At 38.7% G+C, this 27,831-nt stretch overlaps 1 protein-coding gene across 2 annotated transcripts; it reads right to left on the reverse strand.

Moving 5' to 3' along the window:
• Positions 1 to 346: 346 nt before the first annotated feature.
• On the reverse strand, positions 347 to 27,697 carry CDC123 (cell division cycle 123). 2 transcript variants are annotated; one of them, XM_007430132.4, is made up of 14 exons: positions 27,545 to 27,697; positions 26,154 to 26,255; positions 25,030 to 25,101; positions 23,033 to 23,096; positions 22,213 to 22,245; positions 21,557 to 21,652; positions 18,525 to 18,631; positions 14,757 to 14,805; positions 12,678 to 12,753; positions 11,183 to 11,305; positions 8,638 to 8,666; positions 4,491 to 4,619; positions 3,070 to 3,207; positions 347 to 529 (listed from the first exon to the last, which is right to left on the reverse strand). In XM_007430132.4, exons 2-14 carry the CDS (start codon positions 26,225 to 26,227, stop codon positions 497 to 499), a joined length of 1,023 nt encoding a protein of 340 aa, XP_007430194.1. In that variant the 5' UTR covers positions 26,228 to 26,255; positions 27,545 to 27,697; the 3' UTR covers positions 347 to 496. The 2 variants fall into 2 exon arrangements, with proteins under 2 accessions (XP_007430194.1, XP_087990981.1); XM_088134855.1 differs by lacking the exon at positions 22,213 to 22,245.
• Positions 27,698 to 27,831: the final 134 nt, after the last annotated feature.

Here is a 27,831-nt window from a genome sequence, read left to right on the forward strand (position 1 = left end):
ACATACAACTTGGCCAAAGGTACCTAAAGTTTTCCATATCAGTGTAGTTATGAATCACTTTGAGACCACGCAAGATCTCCTGGGCATTTCAGACAGGGCACAAATAATATCCAACCATTACTAAATTATGTCTGAGGCCTGGTATCGTGCCCATTTTGTGGACAATCTTGCTTCTTTGCCTGATATCATGTCCTTTCTGAATAATATTATTACCTCCACTACTGATATGAAAAAAGAAAGAAACCAAAACTAAACGCTTAGAAACAAAATACACATTTAGTGGGAGAGAGCAGAATCCCAAGAGCATAAATAGTGATTTGCTATTTCCCAAGCAATTATTGGCTAGTTAGGTGAAAACATCTTTATTCCATTAAAAGATCATGCAATGTTAACACTGCCTTTCTTCTGTGACAAAAGGCAGCTCTTTCTCAGAACTGGCACAATTAAATGCTATCTTTCGGCAGCCTTATTTCTGCTTTCCATTTTATCCTACTCTTCATGGTTCCTCATCGTCTTGTTGATTTCTTTTCTGGTTAAAAAAAAAAGCACAAGAAATGGAGAGGATATGTCATTTAATTATTTATAATAAGTGTACTAATTTATTATTTCAGCTTTCCTCTAGGAGCTATAGAAGGCCTACACAAAGCTCCCTCCACCCATTTTCTCCATGACAACGACCACCATGTGAGGGGGTTGGATTAAAGAATGTGACTGTCCCAAAATTGCCCAGGTGCCCAGGGGCAGATTTGAACTTTCCTACCCTTAAGCACATCTCCGGAATCATGACACCATACTAGCAGACCTACATAGATGTCCCCCCAAGAAATTTAACAGATTTGTGGAGACATAATAATAATAAAATAAATAAGCAAACAGTAAATTAAGAAATAATAATCACAGTACAGGTAGTCCTTGACTTATGCCCATTCGTTTAACGCCCATTCAAAGTTACGATGGTGCTGAAAAAAGTGACTTGCGACTGGTCCTTGCACTTACGACTGTTGCAGCATCCCCACAGTCACATGATCAAAATTTGGGCACTTGGCAAATTGGTATGTACTGTATTTATGACAGTTGTAGCGTCCTGGGGTCACGTGATAGCCATTTGCGACCTTCCCAGGGGGCTTCCAACAAGCAAAATCAATGGGGGAAGCCAGATTGGCTTAACAACCATGTGATTCACTTAATGATCATGGCAAAAAAAGGTGTAAAATTAGGTGCAACTCACTTAACGACCACATCACTTAGCAATAGAAGTTCCAGTCCCAATTGCGGTAGTAAGTCAAGGACTACCTGTAACCTGAATAATAATAAATTGGAAATAAAGTGATACTTCTGACCAAGCCTTATTTATGGACCAATAAACTTATTGAGTCCTATGAGACCACAGGATGGCCTATCAGTTTTCATAAAGGGACACTTTCTATACTAGAAAGAATTTATAATTTTCCTGCTACGGTCCTTTCACCCCTCACTAAAAAGCACTAGGAAGCCTTAGTAGGGAAGCTTACAGCTTTCTTGGATAACACCCCAAGCCACCTCTGCATACTTTAAACTAAGAGAACTACAGGCTAAATATTTAGTTCCACCCTTTGTTCCACCCTCAAGAGGTTGCTTGCAAAGCTTTTAAGCATTTGCTGTTCTTTGATCAGAACTGGGGTCATATAAATACATAAGTCACACTATGTGATCACAAGTAAATGGATGTTTTTTCAGAGCAACACTTCAGATTGGATTCGTTTAAAGTTTTATTATAGTCATCATCAACCAAACAACATAAAAGTACTGTATTCAATAAAATCTTTTCAGTGAGATTTCAATCTTTGCAGTTCCAAGCATCACTTAGCTGTTCCCTTGTGTTCTAGGAGCAAAATACCTTAGAAAGTCAGCAAGTCAATAAATTGAAGGAAAACTCTGCAACTTTCTACTATACTTGATTTTCTGCAAACAAGTTTCTAGCCTCTGATCAGAGGGGATAGACATACAGATATTTTGGAGAAGTGGAAGTGATTTGAGAAAAGGCGTGCACATCTACCCTTACTTTCCCTCTAAGTTGTCTCTAAAAGGATAAATTTTGCAACTGTTTTTAATGTAAGCTGTTCCCCTAGAGGAAATAGTCAATTGACCATAGAGATAATCCAGAGATTTTCCTACAGTTTTCTAAAATTCCATTATGAAAATTATAAACTTTTAGATTGTAAGAGAAATCTTGCAAGGAACCTAATATATACCTGTTTCCATCATAAACTACAAATCTTATAAATTATATCAGTGTTTTTCAAACTTGGCATCTTTAAGATGTGTGGACTTCAACTCCCAGAATTCCCCAGGCAGCATGCTGGCTGGGGAATTCTGGGAGTTGAAGTCCACACATCATAAAGTTGCCAAGTTTGAAAAACACTGAATTATATAATTGCACTTTCTGGAATTGTCCAATTTGCTAATCATTTTGGTCAAGTTTTTTTCTGATGACAATGGAGAAAAAAAGGTGCAATTGATGTTCATTTTGCAGGTAAATGACCCAAGTGGTGAAAGACAGGGAGGGGGTTGAGAAGTTTTAAAATGATCGTGGTGGGATAACAGTCAGTCTCTTCCATAGAAGAAGCTGTTCCAAACTAGACAGAAATGTCATTTTCAGTATCTTGGCCATATAAACTATTTCTACTTAATCTGGTTTTAATCTAAGAATCCCAGTAGGATATAGACAAGGGGAGTGAATGGGGCCTTTTCCCCTTCAGGAAATGACTAAATGAGATTTCTAGTCTGGAAGAATATTACAGGCTACAGTTGTGTGGTGAAAGGTGGGTTCCAATCACCAGCTACTATATGCCAACTTGAGTATATAAATTACCTCCCTCACTGTAATGCTTTTTAAGACAACCTCTTTATATATTTCCCTCAAATGTCTAGAACTTGGTAAGGAAAAATCTAGTGGTAGGTGAGTCTGCATTTATGAATACACTCATCACTCTGAAAGCAAAGAGTACCAGTGTTTCAAGCTACAATAATTTCTGGTGCAATGACTTTTCATGCCAAAAGATAATCTTATCCATTTCAAAATGTGCTTACCAGTTTAAGCAAGTCAATTAATTTGTGAACATCTTCTCCTGTGGAAAGGTCTACAAAATCCTTGGGCAATCTGTAGCTCAGATACGGACTCGGCTGGACAGTGAGGTTGCTGTTTGTGCAACGGAATGATGGACAGTCCTAATGTTGAGGAGAGGAGCAAAATCAGGAAAGATTTAGTTAACATTTCCTTGTAATTTTTGTATTAATTAGTTAATTGATGCAGTCTGAAATACTCATTATTTATTATAACTTCTCTTAAACATATATTCATAGTAAACAGGTTCAAAATATCTAAGTACTTCCCTAGCCTGGGGAATAGAATATGGGGATTTTGTAAAACTTAGGTCAATATCAGGATTTTTTAGGAGACCGTTTGGACATGAGAATCACTCAAGGTGTTGACAGGTTCCATCAGCATAAGAGTAACTTCCTCCACACCCATTAATTGTTTGTTTGGCAAGTTGGGGAAAGGGATACCAGAAGCAAATGGACTGAGGATAAGGTCCTACACCTTCTACCCCAATGAAAATCTGCATTCCATATCTGCCCACATAAATGTTCATGTGAAATAGGATTGCAAAATACAGACACTTTAGATATATAATGGAAGACAACCCAATGAAATGAAAGAAGCAAATGCTATAAAAACAAAACATACACAGAGAAAATTCATGACCTAACCCAAGGATTAAATTGTTCTGCAAGGCGTTAAGTTATATCAGTGTGGGAAAACAGAAATCTTCTTCAGACCTATCTTGCTTTTCACTTCCTACTCTCCCACAATTTGTGACAGTGCAGGAGAGTCCCCACAGATCCTACTGTTCAACTGCAATAGCAGGAAAGAAAATCAAGGCCCAGTTTTTATTGGGCTTACTGAATTTTGATCTTTGGCTTTTTGCTGACATTCTGGTCAGCTTCTCTTCCAATGACATTTTAAAAGACAGACTGAGATTCTTCACTTTGATATGATGTCTTTTGTCACGTTCAATTTGCTCATGTACTTGCTCATGCACGTACACGATTAAATGACGCTTTTATTACTGAAGAAGCTCAGAACAACTTGTAAGAAGGGAAAAAAGCCTTGGCTAAAATCTGTATGGTCATCCCTAACTTGATGAATAAAATTGGAGCTATTGATAGGACAATCCCCAAGAAGTTAGGTTTATGTGGAAACATGGGAGAACTCATGGCTCAGTGGAGACTCACAATCCAAAATTCTTACTGGCCATAAGGTTCCCATCAACTTTGTAGTTAATGTTCATTTCCAACAAGACAAAATGGCAGCAATGGGCATTTTGACAAAGCAAAATATCAAGGCATATATTTGCTTAGTGAAATCAGGAAAGTTGGCTTAATTATATGTATGCCTGTATATAGGTTTATATTCTTTTTTTTTTAATCAATCTGTTCTGCTCTCTTACCTCTTCCATTGCCGCACCTTCACTCTGGTCCTCTTTCAAACTATTTCCAGACCTTATTTCTTCCCATGTAAACAGCAAAGAATCAGTTACTTCACCAAATGGATTAAAATCAATTAGCCACACTCTGCCCTGAAGAAGAATGATAAGAGACAAAGTATAACTCTGTTCAAATGGGACAACATAAAATAAAAATAAAAGACAACATAAAAGAAAATGTTTAAATGCAATATGGATGCAAATCTTTATTTCTAAATTCTAAGTTGTTAATTTGTGTTCTCAATCTACTTTTACACTTCTTTGATTAGAAGTACTCAAGTTCAACAATCCTTCTCTCAGATGGACTTTTTAAAAATCTTTGGAATGATACTACAAAATGCCAGAATTTTGTCATGATGAACTGCTACATTTCCATCTACAGAGGCGAGTGGAAGTCAAAGTTATGGCAGGATTAATGGCATTTAAAAACTTATTTGTAACCATGTGGCCTTTGTCTTCTTAGACAATCTTCTTAGTCAAATTTGGAGGTGGGCAAAGTGGAGCAGTTTCAAATGTGGAACAATTCTGGAATGTCAGACCAGCATCAGGATGCTTTTGGTAGAGGTACAGACTGATTTCTTCAATTCTAAACAGTGTTGCAAGGTCAAAATGTTTTGAACTGCTAATGAAATGTGTTGAAGCACACTACCATTGCTAAATCTGGTATGAACTCTAATGAGTGGAAATGCTGGACAGACAAAGCTTTTTTGAAGTCCCATCCTCTGTGATTTGCCCTATTCCTACATCAACTCTAAAATGAGAAAATGCCTTGAGTCATTGCCAAGAATTCCATGAAACCAAGATTAGCTCATCAATGTTTAGCAATATGAGCCAGAAATATACATTACTCAGTAACAGCAGAATGAAAAGCTAAAGCTGTTTAACAGCAGATTTTCACTGTTATCATTCTCTAAACACCCATTAATGTATATAGAAAGTAGAAGTAGATGTTAGGGTTCTAATACATTTAAGCAATTAAAGTACATGTTCTGCCTGCTTTTAAGAAAACAATGTTGTTAATAGCTAGGCCATTCTGGAATAGTATATAGTATACATTACAGAATGTGTACAACTAATCACAAGGGATATCAAATAAGTACAAACTTAGCATTTTAACTTGTATTTGGCTAATGTTTCCTCTGAAGGCTCCATCAATATACTCTTGTACTTAGATCTGTTTTCATAAGAGTGTTTACTCTATTTTCAACTCTATTTTCAAAAGCCATTGACACAAATCATAACCATCACACCTCTGGGTAAATGATTTGACTGTCCAGCTGCAAGTTAGCTTCTTCTAATTAGAATCTGCCTTCTTGTAACTTCAATCCGGTATTCTGTGTCCTGCATGAGAGAACATCTCTATCCTTCAATCTCTCGTCATGTGATTTTTGAACCAGCTATGTATCCTTTTACCTGTCATGACAGTCAGCTGACTTAACTACTTTGCCAATCAGCATGTCATGTACCAAGGCATATGATGCTCACAGTATTCCCACAACCTACTAATGAAGTTATCTGATCTATAAATAAGGTAAATCTGTCAAGATCTGTTCTTGCCAAACCCATGCTGACTTCTGATAATTATGTTATTTTCAAGGTGTTTAAAAATTTACAATCTGTTCCAGAATCTTCCCAGGTATTGTCAAACTGATTGGTCTGTAGTTTGTTGGATATCCCCCCTTCCCCCAAAGACAACAATATCTGCTTATCGCCAATCATCTGGGACATCATCAGTTCTCCAGGATTTTTCAGAGATAATACACAAAGGTGAAATCTATCTCATGCCAGAAGTCCATCTTCTACATAACTCAAGTAATGGTCTTATAAGCCAAATCTCTCCCATCTACATCATCTTGCAGTATTCATCTTTGTTTTACTAGTCCTCTTCTATGGACAGGAACATCTGAGCCCTCAGGGTCTTTGCATCCTTCTGAGATTTTCCAAGTTTGGGTGTGATATGGTTGTAGCTGTTCTTTGCAGTTTGTCCCCAAACATCTCAGAAGGAAGGGATAATTATCAATGGATTTGATAAGTCTTAAACATTTTTTTGTCATATCCTTCACCCTTTTGGTCCTAACAACCCACTTCACTATCTGATGAATCCAGGTAGCATACTGTATGTTTGCTTCAACTCCTCATAGTAGAAGATCTCCAACTACCATGACTGCTTCTCTTTATTTTTGTATATGGCACTGTTGCATCCTCTCTGTCCTTTAGGGATCCACCATTCTGTCTCCATTCTCTTTTTTTTCCCCTGAATACTCAGAGCCCATAACATCTGCAAGACCTTGGGTTACATCAGTATAACATATCTTGTTACTCTTATTCACTGTCTTGTCCTCTGTGTATTGTCCTTATAGGCAGTTCTGTGGTAGTGTCTCCTTTCTTTAAACAGAAAAATCTACATCATCCATCATCAACTGAAGTGTGGCTACTTGCCATTCCCCTTCTTCGATTTTCTTTTCTTCAAGCACCACGGCAAGTTGCATTTGCTACAAATATATCCTAGGCTGTTTACAGATAGGAAGACAAACATGCCCTCAGTCGCTGCAGATCACAGTTGCAGCCTTGTGCCCATTAATCTTCATTTTTCCTGCAGAGAGGCTAGCTAGCTAGTTTGGCCATTATTAAATTACATTTGGAAAAGCAGGAAATGGTAGAAGGCTAGATCTCTTTCTCTCACTCATTCACAGAGACAAACTTAAAATTGTATTCCCATTTATCGGTGGTCTCTGGCCAGTAAGTTAAATGGTCTTCCTTCCCTTTCTTAATTTTAAAAGCACAAAGTACCTGCAATTTTCAGCTTTCTGTTCCTGCAGCTTCATGTGTAGCAATGTAATTGTCTTTAATCAGCACAAAGTTACTCTTGAGCAAATAAGCAGGATGCCAAGCACATCCCAGGCCTTCAGGTATGCCTCAGCTATTGCAACCCCACCCATCTGTGACACCTCTTTTGTCAATAATGCATTCTGGGAAATGTAGTACAGAGGAAGCTGGACTTACACAGAAAGGATAGTTCTCATTGTTGTCTTGCTCAGATAATGGGAGTGGTAGCCCATCACATATGGAAGGAACCAGGTTAGGAAAGACTATTTTATAGAGTTTTTATTTTTATAATAAATTGATACCATAATTTGTTCCTGTTTCATTATGATCAAACAGTTTGATCATAATGTTTATTTACAGTGTTTATTCTGTAAAAACGTAGGCAGGAATCCAGAAGAACATGTAGTTACTTCAATATTCTCAAAACCACTTAGGACTTTTCTGGGTTTCCATACCACATGGCTTGAAATTTCTAAAAGTGAGTGGAAAGCTGAAAGTCTGTTGAAGACCAAAAACAAAAAGGAAAACTTCTTACCTGGCACCTCCAAAATTCACAGGAGCTTCTCTAACACTGCTGTCAGCTCCAAGTATATTATTTACACTTATTTAAACAAAGGCCTTCAAAAACCATTAGGTTTTGGTGATAACCTTGCATAAAATCATAGTGCACTTGACTATTTTTATAGAGTGCAGGAATAAAACAAAACAAAGTAATAAAATAATACAAAATAAAATACTATCTTGCCATGGAGAAAGTAAAGACTCCCTTAAGTTAAGCTTGATTCCTGATAACTATCTGGATATGTCCACAGAGCAATATGTGTCAGCCCAACAAGGTAGACCAGACTAAGAAATCAATTCTGTATAGGTCAGAACTACTTCTATTGTAACAGAATCTTGCAAGTCTGAATGTGCTTCCCCCTCCTCACGTTATCTTCATGTGAACTAGGGAAGGACTTGTCTGAGACGTTTTCTCAAGTTATTTTATTGGCCTGGGCACAAGCCCTGCTTATCTGACCACTGCCTTAGTAGCAACTCTTCCTCCCGCCTTCAAGGCTGCTCCTTATGTCCTCTACAATATGGGGTTGTATTGCCTTCTTTAGGGATGCTTTTTTGACTACCTGATGTTTTTCTCCTCCACTTAATGACCAAATTCATCCCTATTTAGTGTTTTGAAGATCAGCCAAGGTTGGCTAGATTCTGCCAATCTCATGGAGAAAACCACAGCCCTAATTATATTCCTTCCCAATCATCAGCATGGGCATAGAACAGAAAGCTCACTTACCATACTGTCCCTGTAGACATCAAATACAACTAAAAAGGGGGGAAAAAGCAGAAAGTGAGAGAGGTGAGTATCTTGATGATGGTTAGCCAAGTAAATGCAAAAACTGAAAGCCTCTTCATTTTTTGTTTATTAACAGGCCTTCCAAAATATTCTACTATCCCTTTCATTCTTTAACAGTTCTTGAGCAAATGATCAGCAACAGAGTTCATGGACAAATGGTTCAGAGCACAAAAAACACATACTGCTTTCCACAGGGCATCAATCTCGATTCAAACTACCCAGAAACAAGTGACTGTTGCTATAAGATAAATCATTTCATGGAAATAAAATAAAATAAAATAAAATAATTACTTACAATCCTTACAGAATTGTAAAATTTGATGAAAACCATTAGCTTAGGCGCTTTGAAAAGTGCTACATTCACAAAATCTTTATTTATCTATGAGTATGATTAAATGAAACTAACCCAACACTGAAAATTAAGCATACATAAATGGGAATAAGCCTCAGTGAAGGCAACAAAATTAGCTCCAAATTATTACAAATAACTTAGCCCAGGATTTGGTTAAACTATACATGCTTTAATTCATTGCTTTTAACTGGACTTGAGCAATGGTTACATATCCCCATCCCCCATTTAATATTTTGATATCTTGTTCATTAAATGTATCAGCTACATAAGGCCTTCCTTGATTGTTGATAGGAAATTCCTCCTTACCCTTCCCCCAAGCATTTCCTCTCAAATATTCCCAGGAAATGGGACCTCACACTACTGCCATATTATTAATATGTCAAATATTTGAAGAATTCAACAGACTGAGTTCAGGCCATGTTCCATGAAGTCACAGCTCTCTGTAATTTACTAACCAGGTTGATAGAGTAAGTTTTATTTGCTGATATACAGTATATATATGATATCTGTGTGGCTTGAAGGTCTCTTTGGCTTCTAAAGGGATTTAAGTTAATTATTGCTACTACCATACATTCCCCTGCCTCATATGCCCTGCCTTAATTTCAAAAATCAATTCCAGGAATCCAAGTTGGTTCCCCATCTGCTCTGTATGACTTGAAAACAGGAATAGAAATAAATTGCGGTGGGGGGTGGTACATCATAGTTAGTTAAGTTTGCAATTAGAACATCAAATGAATACAGCCAAACATTTATGTCAGGTTGTCTCAACCTGGTGTCTTCCAGATTTCAACCTTCATCCTTTTCTGGCCAGCAGGCCACCTACTTAGGAAAGACCAATGTACATCTTTAAAATTTCTAGGAAAAGTATTCATAGGGCTAAAGAAGCAAGCCATTGATATTTATATGGTGAGCCACAGCAAATATGCAGTATGTGTGAGATTCAGATTCAGAATTTGAAACAGAAAGTTTCCAAAGAGTTATTGATATTTTGCTGAGTTATACGATAACATAGGCATATTCTTGACCAAAGTTGAAGGGTGGAGGAAAAGCTGGGAGATGACATAATAATAGCGAATCCCTATTTTCTTTCTGACATTCTTTTTTTTTTTGGTCTCTCTCATTCTCTTTCTTCTTGTTATGCCCTCTTTCTTTTCCTCTTAAAGTGCAGGGAAGGGATGATTATTTTCTATCAGAGGCCAAGGGATGGATGGATGGATGGATGGATGGATAACATTTTAAGAAAAAAATATGTAAACTGAAAATGAGTAAGAACAAAAAGAAAAGAATAAAAGGATCAAGTGAATTTAAGGTATTTTAAATTATCATAAATAATTTAATTACATTTATTTTAAATTGTAATTATCTTTAATTAAAATTTAATTAAATACTTAATTAAAATGTAATTAAACTTTAAGTTATTAATTTAAATTGCAATTATTTTAAAGTAAAATTACTGTATCATAAAAATATTAATTGATATATTTGCTATCCTATCTTAATGGTGCAACTTATTCTGGTTCATTTTAATAAGAAGAAATTCTGGGTGTAAAATTACCTTTCACTAATCAAAAATGAGCAGTTTTTCCAAATCAGGTGCAAGACCATATAATGCTGTGGCCACAGATCACTACACCTGGTGTGGGACATGTTTGCATGACCTCCTGGTCTTGTGCTACATACAGATAGGTTTCTTACCTGGGGATTTGGTGTCATTCAAACATACCAAGAACTGATCTGGTTATATTGGAGTTTATCCCCCCAAAAATCTGTGATGGTGCAATCAGGGTTGGACCCACTGTAGATAGGGTGGGGAAAAGCTTCAGCTCTTCCCACTGCTGATTCAAAAGGGGCAAAGATGATCAGCTCCCACTGTGATGATTTCAGCTTCCATCTTCAGCTATGTAAGTGGCTGCAGGTGAGCTTCAAAGATACTTCCAACTAAATGAACTAAATATGTGGTTCTACTTCCATATGTGCTCCTGGTATTGCAAGACTTCAATACCGTTTTCAGCAGAAAACATCCAACAAAATCAGAAGGACAAGTGGATAAAATGACCAAGTATATTACTTGAAAGAGAACCTTGTAATTATTAGAAAATAGCTGTATCTTATTAAAATTAAAAGGATACTTACAATCTTCATCCAAAAATTTATACTGGATGTGTTTCTTGAAAAACTCCTGTATACATCTACAGATCTCTTCTTTCTGTTTAGAGATATGTTCATAGTACTGAGTGTAGTCCCGTTGAGATATACCTGGTTGAAAAATTATATTGATCATTCACAGCTACTGCAAGATTTCCTTGGAATTAAAGCCTAGTAGTAGAATAAGAGTCCAAATGATACTTGCTGCACTGGTTTTGTTGCTAAATAAAAGAAAGAACCTGCTTAGCTCTTATTCATTCCCATTATTTGCATCCAGAAAGGCCCTGAACGTCTCTCTTACAAAACTGTAACAAATGCCGTTTGAGACTACTGCTAAGGCAAACCACACATTGTGCTAAACAGAGTCAAAAGCAAAACGGACAAATTATGGATTAGCATGACAGGCACATCTAGGTAGAATATAGAATAGAATATTTGAGATCACCGCCACACTATTTGAAATCTTGCATAACTAACAATATTTTGAGACACGTACATACATTCTAGAAATTAGCAGTTCCAGCATGCAAGCTCTACTGATATTTCATATCAGAGCTCTCTTAAAAGGATCCAGGAATGTTAGGAAAATTAAATTTCTTTCTACTCAATTGATCGCAACCTACATGATGTTATAAAATGATATTCTTGTTTATCAGAACTACAAGTAAGGTTTTGGGTTTTTTTATATAGTATCCCACACTTACTCCAAAGCATTCAGTGTGGCATTTGATCTGAAAAGGAACCTCGTGTTGGTAAAGGCAAAAGGAATGGGAAAACGTCTACCCAAACAGCATCTTATCCAAATGCCCTCCAGTAAAGTAGGCTTAGACCACTGCCTACGTCAGCTGCTTCCCCACACCCCCCTGTTCTGTCCAATTATGTCCACAGTTCATCTCTATCTCTTCTGAGGACGTAGAGATGGTCTGGGGTGGCCACCAACTCCCAGCTCTTCAGAGCACCAAGAACTGACATAGATATGGTGGAGAGACATAGCAGCTGCATTCCTCAACCCTTGAAACAAACTTCTTGATAGGAAGAGACCCAGTTGGCACTCACATGCCAGAGCAGCCACAAAGGATTCCTGAAAACTACAACAAATAATGCCATAAGCAATCTTGCAAGCTCCAGATTTCAAAGCTGCGTTACTGACTGCCATGAGCTGAGAGGAGGCAAGCTGTAGCTTAAAAAAAAGATGTAGGAAGGGACAAACATTAGGTCCTCAGATCATGTATAAATATTAAAACCCAATGAAACCACAGGATGGTATTTCATGTTATTAGCTTTGTAAGCTATTTGGACCATTATGGGAAAAACTGGACAAAAATAAAATTATTACGACTAATTAACAGGAACAGTGACAAAAAAAATCATAGCCAGAACAGTACGCAGCCTTACATGTGAAGTACATGAGAATTACGATGAAAATATCTAAAAAAGCTTTAGACATAGCAGAGGATAAATGAGCTTTTATTAATAAACTCACCAATAAGTTTGTTTTCCTTCACAAAGCACCTGAACTCTGCCCCAGGAATCAATTCACACCATTTTCGGAGGACAAGCTAATGGAAGGAAAAATAATATCTGATCAACTGACAGAAAAAAAATCACTTTCAACGTAAGTGATAATTAAGAAATTGCAAAATGCTGCTGAAAACAAGAAGAGCCTCTGTTAAGAACCTAAGACTGACCTTGTGGTCTGAAAGGAGCCATGATGAGATCACCCATGTGATGAAGTCACCATGCAAATGATATGAATTGTGGAATGCATTTATCTTCAATTTATTTATTTTACTAGACTTATATGCTGCTCCAATTGAGTAGTGACTCTGAGAGGTTTACAATCCTATTATATATAAGCAAGATTAAAACAGTGAAGATAACAAAACCAGTACCAACAAACCATAAACAAACAAACAAACCTGGGGGTGGCTGGGGCCTTGATGACACTCCCTGAGTTTTACATCCATTCTTGGATTTTATTTCTTTTCTATTTATTTAGGATCTTTTTACACTGTATTTTTAATTGTCTTTAACTGCTTTGTAAGCTGTCCAGAGTCATTTTTAATGAGATGGGTGGTGACAAATTTGATATATAAATAAAATAAATAAATAATAACCTAATCAAGTCAAGGAACAATAGTAACTAATTAAAACAATCGTACAACAAGAGGGAATTAGATCAATTTGTCTCCATCTTGGAAGGCCTGTTTGAAATGCCCAGGTTTTATCATTTGTCTAAATCCCAATAGGGTGGGGCTAACCAAATCTTTGGGGAAATTCCAGAAAGGTGGCACTAGTGCATGATATGCGTGATACCATTTGCACCCCCTTCCCCCCATAGATGCCCATGCTTGTGAAAGTAGGAAATTGTAGTAAAAACAGATTATTATTTAGGAGATCACTTATTTGTGAGCAGAACCATTCCTGTTAAGGACTCCAGAGACAAATGCTTTAAGTCCAAAAGAACGAACAATGTTGGTAAAGGAAATTACATGCTTTGATAGAGAGCCTGTATTTCTGAACCTTGAAGTGGGAGGAATGAAAAGATGAATCCAAATTCACTATGCTTCCTGTAGGAGGTTAGCTGAATGAGAGAACATATGAGTATCCATCTTCCAGTTGGAAGGAGAGACAAACAGAGGACTCAAAAGAGAATCCCCTACTTGCTGTCTCTACTCCAAATGACTCCTACTTGGAGGGCTGTGATGGGGAAGATGGTGTGGAACTAGTCTCCCTAGCTGGTATTGGTAGGACAAGAACCAATGGGTGGAAGCTTTAAAGAGAAAGCTCAAACCCAAAATAAGGAGGAATTTCCTGACCAGGAAAGTTATGAAGCAGTAGAACAGCCTGCCACCTGGAGTCATGGGGGCTCCATTGCTGCAGTTTTTCACAAAAAGGTTGGACAGACATTTGTCTGGGATGATTTGAAGATTCCTGTCCTGCTGGGGGGGCGGTGGGGGGGCTGGACTAGAAGATCCACAAGGACCCTTTCAAGTCTATGATTCTAATACAATGTTTCTCAACTTTGGCAGCTTGAAGATGTGTGGACTTTAACTCCCAGAATTCTGGGGGTTCAAGTCCACACATCTTCAAGCTGCCAAGGTTGAGAAACACTGTTCAGACACCTCCAGCGGTCAGTAGGATAAATGGTCCAAAGAGCCAAGCCTTCAGAAGTGGAAAGAGAGGGAGCAAAGTGCAGAGGCAGCAAGAACAGCAGTATGGTGGGGGAATTTTTCAAACTTCTAATTTTACCCAACATTCAGTTTTCCACATTAGTCATCCAGAAAGTCCTGCTGCCTGATCCACTTCCCTGCAACCCAATGTTCCCAACTGCTAAAGATCAATCTCAGGTTGGTTTTGTCTCAGATATCTTCCCTCTGCTTGCTCCAAGTGAAATAAAACCAAAGATGTTTGCTAAGCCTTTTGCATTTAACTAGTGAAGCAAGAGAACTGAACAGATTTGTGTACATTTAATTTAATTCTGTCCTGTGGAACTTTGTGTGGAAGGAAAGCTTTTGTGCTGTATTCAAAATGCTGTTTAGGAAAAGTAGCTTTCACTTACTTCATAACTCAAACAAGGGTCAGGGGAATCATCGTTGCAATGGATAAACCTATAGAGGAAGAAACACACATGATAGATTTGCATATTTGTCTTTAACTGCAAGAAGTATGAACAATCCATTACTACATGTTCTTCGGTGACATAGTCACTGCTTGCTAACAGTGTTAAACAAGCAACTAAATCAAGAGTCAGAAAAGGATTGCTATCTCTTCACCTTGCTATAACTACACGGGGCATTTTTTAAATTTAATTTTACGTTTTAGTGCCTTTGAGTCAGTTTTTGATTCCTGGTGACTGCCTGGACAAGTCTCTGCAGTTTTCTTGGCAAGGATTTTCAGAAGTGGTTTGCCATTGCCTCCTTCCTAGGGCAGAAGTCCTAGTGACTGGTCCAAGGTCTCCTTTAATGCTCAGGGATAAATGCCAAGCATCATGCAAGAATATGGTTCCTCTCTTGGTACTTCCCTTGGATCAGCCAGGGCTTGGAACAAAGATATCAAGACTCAGCTGAACTCTACAACTCATTGTGGAAATTTCCTGTTGAGAAGCATATCTTCTACTGATTCTTCCTCTACTCCCCAGAAAGTCACCCCCCTTGCATGCTCCTGTTGCTTCCTGTCATCCATTCATGGGGATATTCTGAAGCTCATGGGGTAGAATGCATATATGCTCACTCCCTGCACCCATAGCAAAAAGGTCAGCAGGTGATTAAAAACAACATAGAGCTAAATTGGGGGAGGAAATCTAGTGTCTGCCTGATAGTTTGGGCTTCAACTTTCACCAGTTAGGATAATGAGAAGTGACAGTCAGCGTTCCCCCCAAATATTTGGGGGGCACCAGGCTATCAAATGTTGGACTGGATGAACAGTCTGCTTTCTTGAGGTGGCTTCTTTAATCTTCACAGACAGGAAACAGACATATACCAAGCTGGACAACTTGTCCTTCTCCCTCAATAGTGTTGACACTGTTGACAGACAAGTCCCTCAAACAGAAGTCTTCCTGGGAGTAGAGACTGGGAACTGTATTATAATCAAAATTCTTAATAAAAATTATATAGAGAGAGAGAGACTGGGAACTGTGACCCAGCCAGTGTGCTTTGGATTCAAAAGCAAAAAGGTGCTTTGGAGCATGCAAGGCCATGCACACAGCATCTTCAACATCTTTTGCTGGGGTTGCCCTGCAGCTGCAGGGTAGCTATACAACTCCAGGAAAAGCTGTTGGCCTTAAGAGGTGGCCCCAAGTGCTCTGTGAATCCTCCTTTACCACTTAGCTCCAGCTACTTTCCATGGTTCCAGCCAATCTTAAAGGATATAACTTAGCCTGGGTCATGATAAAGGAATCATTCTTCTCATGGGCAACCTGAAAATCCTGTAGTATGGACCTCTCACCACTACTGATTTGCCTATGCAGATACTATTTCTATCAGACATATGCCAGCAAGTATCCTACATCTTGCAAAAGCAACTCACATCACTTTATTGATTTATTTGCTAACAGTTATAGTCCACCAAGCTGCAGAGACACTACAGAATATTCCACTGGGAGGGGCATCAAAACATAAATACTGGTAGTCCCTGAGTTAAGAATGTTTGGGTTAAAGATGACCCATGGAATTTTGCTTAATGTAGCAAAATTCGAGTTAAGTACAGAACGGTTTGAGTTCATTATGCAATACTACTTGTACAGTATTATACAATAATATTGTTCCGGCTTACATACAAACTTGACTTAAGGACAGACCTTGGGATCAGAACTCATTCTTAAACTGGGGACTACCTGTATAGAAAGGAGGAGGAAAGGCACACATAAGAGCAGGAGGTGATCCATGTTGCAGATCCTAATCTCCAAATGCTCTTTGTAGCAGGTCTTTGTAGCTCTGCTGGGGGGGTCATATGGATTTCATGGGGTAGAATATTCCAAAGGGGTGGGGCAACTATCACAAAGGCCTGTTTTTTTCTTGGTTCAGTCCCCCTTGATCTGCTAAGGAGGCAGGAAGGCAGAGGCAAAGTCCATCCCTTTGTGGACCAAGTAAAATCCATATTTCTCGGTGTCTAATTAGGCAATGTTAAATAGAAAACTTTGCCATTTTACACTGTATTGTAGGAGTATAATCACCCTCAGTTTTCCATTTCCATCATATTTCATTGGAGTTGTTAAATTATTGAATTTTTACGACACAGCTGCACAGAGCCCGTGGGGCTTTCCTTCTCTTTTTAATCTAAACCTATTTGAGTAACTGAATAAATAATGAAGCCAATTTTCACCTGTTCAGCACTTTCCTTCCGTATGCCAATTACATTTGTAATTTTCTCTTCCTGGGGTTATTAGCACTTAATCAATACTGAAATTAATGGATGGTTTAGTGGATCAAGTTATCTGTTTATTTCAGACTCTTACTAGATACATTCATGTGAATCTGGAATGATCTTTAAACAAAAGAAAGAAGTACTACGATTCTGCACAGAAATTAAAATGTAATCTGGATGCCTAAAAACAATCTCTACAGAGGTCCGTTACTGGTACATCACTGAGATGTAGAAATCAATGAAAAAGCAGGTAATGCGTTTCTAAAGGAACCTAGAGCTGTGCTGATTTTCCTCATCTAAAGATCCGGAGAACTTACAGCAATTTCTGCACGGCTCAGAAGAACATACTGGTTGTTCTTTACATAGGTCAATTAATCTCCCATTGTCAAACTTCCCATTCACAGATAGCTTAACCTTCCCCTCTCTTACAATATGACCAATGTAATCTTGAGTTTTGCCATCAGAAATGATGTCATGCTTTCCAGTTTTTCTAAATAGCATGTCTTCTTACTTTTCTTCAGGTAGCTTTATTCCATTCATGTTCCTATTTTGGAGTAGAGCTTTTACAAGTAAATTCTCCTTTCCAGCAATCGTGGTGCCATAGAGTACCTACTTAATTATTTTTAGGCTTCTGTTTCATATGCAATTCTGTTAATCAATCTGATAATCCCATGGTCAGGTGAGGATCAAGTATCAATACAGGGATATAATGATTTGCAGCCACCCAGCTGAACTCCAAGTATGTCATACTTAACACTAAAATGACCATGATGGATCAGGCCAACCTAGTTAGATGTAATAATTGAATGATATCTTCAAAAATAGAATGTCAGACTTATGTAAGACGGGAAGATTTGCGCCTTTTTGTTATACTTACTCCAACAGGTATCTGGTCCAACCTACTGTAAACCTACTGTAAGGTAGGGTTTAATCAACCTTATTTCTTTGAAATTAGGGTTCAACTCTACATGAGGTTGAACTCCCTCACCTGAGCAAATTCAGCAGACAGGGGAGAGAAGAGCAAACGCCCTCATGAACTAGTCCCTGAATATAGAACAGGAAACAGAGTGAAGGACAATTTTCAGATTGGAAAATGTGGACCCCAAGGAGTAAGTGCTTCTTAATTTGTTTATAAATGATCTGTATTTAGGGATGAGCAGGGAGATAAACAAGTCTGCTGACAATACCAAACAGCTCAGGGTAGCAGTGAGGCTTCGATGCCACAAGCTGCAGCTGCCATCTTGATTTGGTTAAACTCCTCTCACAAGTTGCAATGGGATAAATAGGCAAATAATCTAACGGGCAAAAACTGATAACAACCAATTCAGTTTGAACCTGTTCTAAGAAACAAACTGTTTTTTCAGTGCTGGCAGCAATTATAAGAGAATAAAAGCAAGCAAGCAATGCAGTGGGACTCTTCCTAATCTTCCTGTTCAAGGGGCAGATCCAATACGATGATACTTACGGTTGAGTGAAATCGCGAGTAATGAAGTCCGAACTCTTGAAAAGTAGGAAAATATCACTGAGGCTGTTGCATTTCAGCGTACTGTTCATAGCTATCCAGTAGGCATCCTAAGGAAGACAGTTTTATTTCAGACATGCTTTAGCTGTATATTCCACACTAGCATCATTTCCACAGGAAAAAACATTGCGAAATTGGAGCTATGCAGGGCTTTTATCCAATCTCTGAAAAGTACTTCGGAGTGCATGAGAGTGCAAACATAGCTCATGGGTGCAACACATAAAGGAACCGGGCCTTTTTCTCTTCATGCGATTGTGTGATTACCCTCAAATCTGGGGAAAAAATTCAACTGTTTTAAGTTGATGCAGACAGCACCTATGTCCTCCCTCCAAAGCATCTTTCAGAGATCGAATCTAAGGGCTGCACAGCTATATGAGAAATTAGGCCAGACAAAATACCGATATCAGACCGGGAATACTGGAGTTCCTATCTATGTTGTCAGCAGAACAAACAGAGATCTGTCCTTGTTCAGTGCTTAAAGGAAATTCATCCCAAGCACCTTCAGTGAAAGATGAAGTTCAAATGCAATGAAATAACTATAGCAGATTGGATTACAATTTTATTATACTGGATCCATCAGAAGCAGCTCTAATCATGGGTCTGCAAGGAATGATACACTAAAGCCAACAATTTAAATAGCAAAGAACAGGCAACTTGTTTGTTTATATTCATCATGAAAGACTCAGCAAGTGCCCAGTTAGTCCTTTCATGGCCTGATTCTATCTGGGCTTACTCAAAAATGATTCCCGCTAAACTCAATCAGGCTCCCATGTAGTGAGCTTTGGACTGCATCCTTCAGGCTAAAATAATTGCCCAATTTCTTTATAAGTTTCTACTCCATATCACAATAACTCATTCCGAAGGTTGCAGCGACCAAATGTTTAAACTTTCCCTTAAATCTCATTAATACAGCTGAAATTGCACATGGCTTTCTTCAGAATTAGATGCATCCCACCAGACAGCTGATTTATGCTGGTCACTGCTTATCTGTATGGTAAACTGGAATTGTAGCAGATTAGCACAGGCAAAGTTCTTTTGAACAATACAAGATATAGCAGTGTTTTTCAACCTTGGCAACTTTAAGATGAGGGAACTTCAACCCCCAGAATTCCCCAGCCAGCATGGCTAGCTGGGGAATTCTGGGAATTGAAGTCCATTCATCTGAAAGTTGCCAAGGTTGAGAAACACTGTATTATAGCATCAAGACAGCAGTTACAGTCCCAGCACGTTAAGGAGTTATCAGGGAACGCTGGACTATGGTATTATCCATTTGACATTTTCTTTTCTTTTTGGGGGGAGGGGGGAGAACTTCTTCAAAGGAAATGCCTGCAACTTAAAAAAAAAGCCGGCTTCAAAATCCAGAACCATTCCTTGCTGATGAACCTTCTTGATAGGTTGACATATATTTTCTACAGTTAATTACCATGTAAAAATGAAGAAGATGACACAATGCTATATAATATGGTAGCTTGGAGGTCCACCACATACCTGAAGCAACATGTATTAAAAGTAAACAGTTCCACACCCAGAAAGGATGTGAGAAACATTAGTTTGATACCTTACAAAGTGTTCATCTGTCTGCTCTGCAGTGAAGTTGTGGACTCAAATGGGTCAATGGTTTGACAACTCTTATAAGTTATCTTGCTATGTACGTACACAGTGGATGGGAACTACTGGTGTCTCATCCCTTTGGCCTCATTCTAAGAGGAAAATGGGAACCCATCCATAACTGCATCTGCTTTTCTAAAACAGATTCTTAATTTTTGCCAGCAGTTCCCGTATCAGGAATTCTCCAACTTAAGGACTGATTTAAAAGACAGGCTCAGCTAATAAGGAGGGATAGGTTGGTACAGGCCAGAAATGATTCCTTCCTTCTTTGAGCATTCAAATAATGTTCTGAAATCTCTCTTGTTTTATCAAGTGCTGCGCATGCCAGTCAAATGAAGCACTCTGAACTCTTAGCAGCCATGAAAAAAATCTCATTCCCTTCCTGAAGGGAAGGTTCTCTTAAACTGGGTTGCTCGTGTTGTCTGTACCCCAAAGAGAACTTTAGTCTGAAGTTCACCCTCCCATTTAGTTTCCAAACACAGAGAAAGATAGAGTAGTTAGAAAATGGAATGATGAGTAGTAATATGTATTACTCTTGTAGATCAGAATGCAAGTGTAGAGAGTAAGAAAGATGAACTTGATGGAGATATGCAGGATCTGTTGCCTAAGCAAAAGGGGATGAAGCATTTTTAAAGTCCACAACAATGAGATAACATTCAGAAGAGGCTCAGGCAGATGCTCCCGTTTCACTGAATTATAAGAAAGGGAGGCGATATCATACAATCAGATTTGCAAGATGCGTGGACTTCAACTTGAAGTCCACGCATATTAAAGTTGCCAAGGTTGAGAAACACTGCTATAGCCAATCTCAGTAAAAGTAATCAGCCATCCTGTGGAATTGATTTCCTGATCTGGTCTCCCAAGTGAGGCTGACAGCAAGTAAGAATACAAACCACAAGAACAGATGTAACATAATATAACAAAACCATAACCAAAACGTGAAACACTGTAATTTACTTTAATCCAATCCCGCTGAAGATACCACAATCCAGCAAATTCTTCTGGCTAAAAAGCAGAACTTTGCATATGTCATATTGGAGACTTTATTATCCCCACAAGAATTAATATGACATTCATCCTAGCAGCATGGCAGATATTTTTTTTATAAAGGGCTGAATAAATCTTGAATCAGGATCTGAACAGAACTTGCAATGCAAAATTTGATTCAGTCTTCCCAATTCTCAAAGGCATGAGGGATTGGATTGCTATTATATCTACCCCCTAAAACTACAGAGGGAAGGGAATTAAATCAGATCTAAAAACCCCCCAATGATGTTTAGAGTTATAAAATGAATTCATAATTTGCAGGAAAGTGTCTCTGAGAATCTTGATACAAATTTGCACTTAGAGGATTTAATTCAAATTACCCTTGGAGCACTCCAGTTAAGCTTTGGAAAAACACTGCCTCCGAGGGAATGGATTGCCTCTTCAACTTTAAGGGCAAATTCAGGAAATTCTGGTGCCTGGATGGTAAACAAAAGAGAAACGAAAGCTAACACAGATGGAACACCAGGAGAAAGAACTTTGGATTATAATTGTTGCGTGCAAGCCAATATTTACAACAACATCTCCAGAACAAGCTCAGCACAGATATGTTAAACAAATTGGGATCTCGAGAAATATCCCCATAATACTTTATTTGCAATTTTGGATTTGAAAATTCTGAATTTCTGAAGTCCTGGCCAGCAGAAGTAACATGAAATTGCTCTGACTGCTAGACAGTTGTTTTGGACATTGGATGCTACACAAACAGTGTAAACGAATGAATTTCTCACAATATTCTCAACACAGTACTATTCAATTTGATCAGTATGTCTGACGTTTATTTTAAATTTTGTTTTAAATATATTTGTCTGCTCTAGGAACAAGTTGGAGATCAACTTTAATTTCTAACTTAGGAAAAAGGTCACTGTCAGATAAAACCCAAGGAAAATTAACTATTGGCATACGTTTTTCTACAACTCAGACTTCTTCAGTTATTTAGATCTCTTGCAATGAAAAATTAAATTACAAGGGGCCTTACTGTAAGTGTTGCAGTATTTTCATCATCAGACCACTGGAAAAAAAAAAAGACCAGAAACAAGTTTTTTTTATTGGGATATGAATATTGACACAGTTCCTTAATTATGGTTAACTGGCTTAATCATAATTGATTAGGTTCAAATCATCTAAGCCACAAATAATGGTTTACAAATCACAAGGCTTGAGTTCATGCTGATCAGTCTCTCCTCCTTTCTTGTGGATGCCCTGGGTCCCCTTCAGCTTCACTGACAAAGCTTGAAAGAGATGGCCAAATGCCAGAATTGGCATATGTCAAAAATGTGAGCAATGGAAAAGACAAGCTGAAGTCATCCTACTGTCACAGGTGAAGGGTGTTGTCACTTTTCAACCAAGAAAGTCCTCCTGTGATAGAAAGCAGGATTCTGCATACTCTGCACAACAGCTCAGTCAAATTGTCTTGGAGTCAAGCTTGACTTCTGGTGACCAAAAGGGACTCATCCATGTAGTCTCCTGGCACAATATAAGAGTGATTCACCACAGTGTTTGTCTGGTACTTGTTATACTTCCTAGCCTAGACTATGGCCTTGAGATGTATTGGTGATCTCCTCTCTAAGTGCTACCTGGGCCATTGTTGCTTAGCTTTCTGGATCAGCCAAGATTGATCAGGTGCTGCCACTCAGGAAAGGGCAAAATGGGTGTCCACTAGAAAAAAGAGTCTATCTTCTTTCTTTTTTTTAATTCAGCTTTAACTTTAATAGGGAAAAGGTATGGAATTCTAGAATGGGGGTTGATATGTCTGACAATCCAAAAGCCAGAGAATAGTTATCACAGTTTGTACAAACCACAGTTTCTTCTGTCTCATCATCATCTCCATCGTCTTCTTGGGATATTGTTTGGGGATCTTCTCTAAATAAGAAACCAGAAACCAGAAAGTGACATCTTTCGATAATCAAATCTAAAGGTTTTGATTTTTATTATGTTAGGCTTTATAACATTTAATTCCTGAAAAATGTTTAAAACAACTCACGGAGACAAAAGTGATCTATCTTAGCCAATAAATATTACCGTATTTTTCCATCAATAAGACGCCCCCATGTACAAGACAACCCCCACTTTTCCAACCCAAAATTAAGAAATCAATATTTTAAAGATAGTGCAGAACACATTTTTATTTAGTAATTAGGTAACATTGACCTGATACACTCGGTGGGAGGAGGTCCAAACCATCTCTCTGCAGCTCTATTTCCATGCTCTTTTGCATAACTGATTACATTCAATCACAAGTGAAACTGCCAATAGCTTGTCTCTGCAAACAGACTTCCTCCAATTGGTTTGTTCAGCATCAGCTGACGTCAGTTACATAAGGCTCATGATTGGAGGAAGTATGTTTGCAGAGACAGTATGGGCAGTTTCACTTGTGATTGGAGGCTCGTGATTGGAGGAAGCCTGATTGCAGAGACAAGCTATTTCACTCATGACTGGAGGCTAGCAATAGGAGGAAGCCTGTTTGCAGAGACAAAGTATGGGCAATTTTGCAACCATGTGGTTCTCTACTCGGCTTACTTCCTTGAATAAGACGCCCTTCAATTTTTAGCATAAGGATTTTAGAAAAAAGTATCGTCTTACAGTTGGAAAAATACGGTATTTCTCCAACAAAACCAATGATTCAACCTTATGCTAAACAGGTAACTGTAGGAATAACCTGCAAAACTCTTGGTAAGATCATCTAAGACATTGATTTGTCACTTTACAGTTTCTTCCTTGTAGGCTACCCCCATTAAATCTATCCAGTAGGGTGCAGGAACTACTAAATAATTTTAATCTATGTTGTGTTTTCAACAGTTGGGTATGTAAGTCTTCCAATATATCCAGAATGAAATGTAATCATGGCAACTAGGAATACTGATCCCTTCCATTCTTAATCCCTAATGCATTGTGCCTTTTGATTTGCAATAAGAAAAAGTGAATTGGATTGGAGGCTTCCTGTTCTTGCAGTTATATAAATATACAAAATGACTAAGCCAGAATCACAACACGTATTACAGTAATATATATAGGTCTTAGGAAGCCACAGCTAACGGCTTGTTTGAAAAGTACTAGTTTAGATCAGGTTTAATGCTAAATACATTTGCATGCTAAAATTGGTCAAACTATATTTCACTGAATCTCTAAGTGAACCTCTACATGGTACACAGTTAAACATGACATCTTTCTGCAAATCTGAATGCAGAAATAACAGCTTCCAAATATTTCCTGGAGCCTGCAAAGAATCATTTTATTCTTGCTGTTGGAATTTTTTTCTCAACTCTTCCTTGCAGAATTCTTCTAGCTCAGAAATATACTTAGGTCTTCTTGCATGCACTGCATGTTTTAGATTTCCAAAGAGATTCTCAATAATATTCAGGCCTGGGGACTGCAAAGTCCATTCCAAAACCTTTATTTGTAAGTACTGCAAGTAATTCATGGCCGATTTGGAGGTATGTTTCAAATTGCTGCTCTGCTGAAACACCTGTTTAGAAGCTGTTCCTCCCTGCCAAAGAAGGTGCTTTAAGTACTGACTGAAAGGGTTACAAACCTTTGCACCTGGCATATTCAAATTTGCATCCCAAAATTTGAGAAAGATGCAGTGTTTATCTCTGCACCACGCAGGGGTTATGTCAGCTTCCATTTACTCAGAGATGTATTGAGGCAGAGAATTTGATCAGCGATGCCTCCGACATTAAAGCCACAATGATCATTGAAAAGAGAAAAGCTGCTGCTTCTGCTTTTAGAAAGATCACAGAAATCCATACACAATTGTTTTTAAAATACATCTAATTCCTTAAGTGAATACTCTCACCTGCCGGAAACTACCAGAGTTCCATCATCTAGCAAGTAATCTTTTACATTCTGTGGTATTGGAAGAATGATACTAAAATGGAAAAGAGAAATTACTTTAGAGAGCCCATAAATCTGAAGACACAGCAAGGAAATCACTATTCTAGACTTTATGCAAATGTCTGTTGGTAGCGTAGTTAAGTTATATTAACTGCACTGATATGGTTAATACATTCTCCTTCCAATCCAAGAAAAAAAAAAAGGCTGGAAATGTGAGAAGGAGAAATTGGTAAAGAAGCTCAAAAAGTAAAATACTATCAAGTCATTAAGCACAGTTTCTCACTCTTTTTTTAACACAAACATTTCATTTTCTTAAACCTTTAAAGAGCCAAACAACATATTAGAGGTTTACGGCCCATACGCTCTGTGGATGAATAACTCTTTTAAAAAACCATGTAATGGCTTCCTAGTCATCACCAAATCTAAAATCAATACATATGTTCCTTGTTTGGATGAATAGCCTTACCTTTTCTATACATGCAGGAACAAACAAAGAGAATGCACATAACAGCAATTTCTATCAACCCTGTGGCTGGCATAAAACTCCCTAGCTTTATAAATGATTGGTGAAATCTCCATGATGTTTATTCATGCAGATAGCACCCACAGGAACCTAGAACTGCTCACAAAGACAAGGAATGTATTCTAGGAACCTCACTCCCTTAATTTTTAGAAATCACACAACACTAGAAGACAATAAGAAATAAGGTATAGTATGAAATGCGCAACATTGAGCATTAACAGCAGTGTGGAGTTGCTTAATTTAAACTAGATCATGGAACCTTCAGATGTTGAATTCCAACTCTTTTCAGCTCCAGTTAGCAAGATCTGGAGGAGCTCTTTGGTTCTTGTGTCCAGCTTAATTCTGGAAAGGCTTCACTTCTTCATATTATTTTAAACAAACGAATGAACAAAGCTGCTAATCTATCTCTAAAAACTGGCTGATACCATCTTGCATAAAGAAACCATACATATTAATTATTAGAAATCTAGAATAGGGAAGAAATTTCCATAAGATATGTTTCAGCAGAGAATGCTATAGAAATAAGCCCCTATTTAACTCAAGGTCAAACTTGTCTCAGGTACCTGCGGATGGTCTGGCTCTTGAAATGAGGATACCAGGAAGAAAACTGGCAGTTGAACACTTGTTCTTTCTTCATCTCTGTATGTAAAACAGGACTGCCAGATCTGTAGGAAAAAAAATAGGGCAACAGAACATTTGAAGGAGAATGAGGACAAGCATTACCCGTTTGTTATAGGCAGGGGGACTGAGTAGTGACACTTCCTGTTTATTAGCATTTTTAAAATATTACCTGTCTGTATTGCATGTATCTATGGGGTTATAGTCTGCCGGTGCGAGGGGTGTGTTTTAAGAAGACCAGAGAGATAAAGCGAGGTAGCACTGTTCTTGACTCCAATAGAAGCGAATATGTGTAGCTCAGGGTTGAACTGCAGAGTCCTTGGGGTTTTCTGAGCTTGGTTCTTTTCTTGCAAACGTTTCATTACCCGGCTGAGTAACATCTTCAGTGCTAGAATGGGATGGGGTTTGCTCTCTGTTTATATACTGTGGGATGCCCTGCCACAGTATATGGCTGTTGAGATTCAATCCCCCTAACCAGGTGCCACATCCCAGGCTTTCAGTTTTGAATGCATGTATCTGAAAGAGGGCATCTTTCACTTTCGCGTGTCAGGAATTCTGGCAATGTAGGCTTGGGCTTACATCCTAGGCTGAGAGTTCATTGAGTATTTCTTTTATCTGCTAACAGCTTTCCTATTCCTCGGTATCTCTGTCTCCTCCTACAGCCACAGACAGACCTTCCCCGAGGTGATCTGTCCCCAGTCTGGCCCTTCAGGTTCTCCGGTCCCTGCCACTATAATCAACGCCATCCTCCTCTTCTTCTCTCTCCTTCCATTCGTCCCAGCATTATGGACTTGAGGAGGAGAGGAGCTAGGTCTTCACACAGTGGGTCCAAAATACGATAATTTGAGCCCAGTCATTCCTGCCCCGAGTGAGAACTCTGCGTTGATTTGCTCCATGGCCCGTTTGTTTGTTTTCTTGGCTCTCCGGGGTTTTCTCAGGAGTCTTCTCCGACGTCAGAGGCCGAGAGTGTCAACGCTCCTCCTCTTCTGCTTCTTCAAAGTCCAACTTTTGCTTCCTTAGAGTGTCTCAGGAAAAACGATTCTGATCAGAATCGTGCAAGGTTTTACCCTCCCTGTTATCCAACAATCTCTTTCCGTACTGGCGGGGGCAATCTTAGGTATAATGCGGGACTTTTCTACACACACACACTTACGTCTCCATCAGCTGCTTATTCACTTTTATAACTGGCAAGCCTAGCACACACTCAGCCCGCAACAGGGAGCTCTGTAACCCAGACACGTGTGCGTGGGGATACACGTGCGTGCGCATTCACACACTTCTAGCGGCTTCCCCCAACCCCGCGCTCGAGTTTGCTTTTCCAGCTCGCTTATTTTACCTGCTACACCATGTTCCCAGCTGCTCCTGGAGGAACCGACCAATCAAAGAGCGCGGTGGGCGGGAAATCGCGCCTTCTTCTTCTTATTGGGTAAGGAATAATATCGTCTGATGAAAAGCCTACGTGATCAGCGCTACCGTCGAGGGAAAGCCGGAAGGCTAGCTCTGTTTGGAGCTGGCATGTGACAGGCATCTCTGCAAGCCAATCAGTGATAGAGAATGGACACTGTAGGTGGATCTCTCGCCTTCGGTTAGTAACGTAGAGATAAGTCCCTCGGAACCTCCGAG

This window comes from Python bivittatus, unplaced genomic scaffold (assembly GCF_059951505.1).
Source record: "Python bivittatus isolate LINGU-HERP-01145 unplaced genomic scaffold, Pbiv_v1 ctg000120_np1212, whole genome shotgun sequence".
In the NCBI taxonomy this organism is placed as follows: Eukaryota; Metazoa; Chordata; class Lepidosauria; order Squamata; family Pythonidae; genus Python; species Python bivittatus.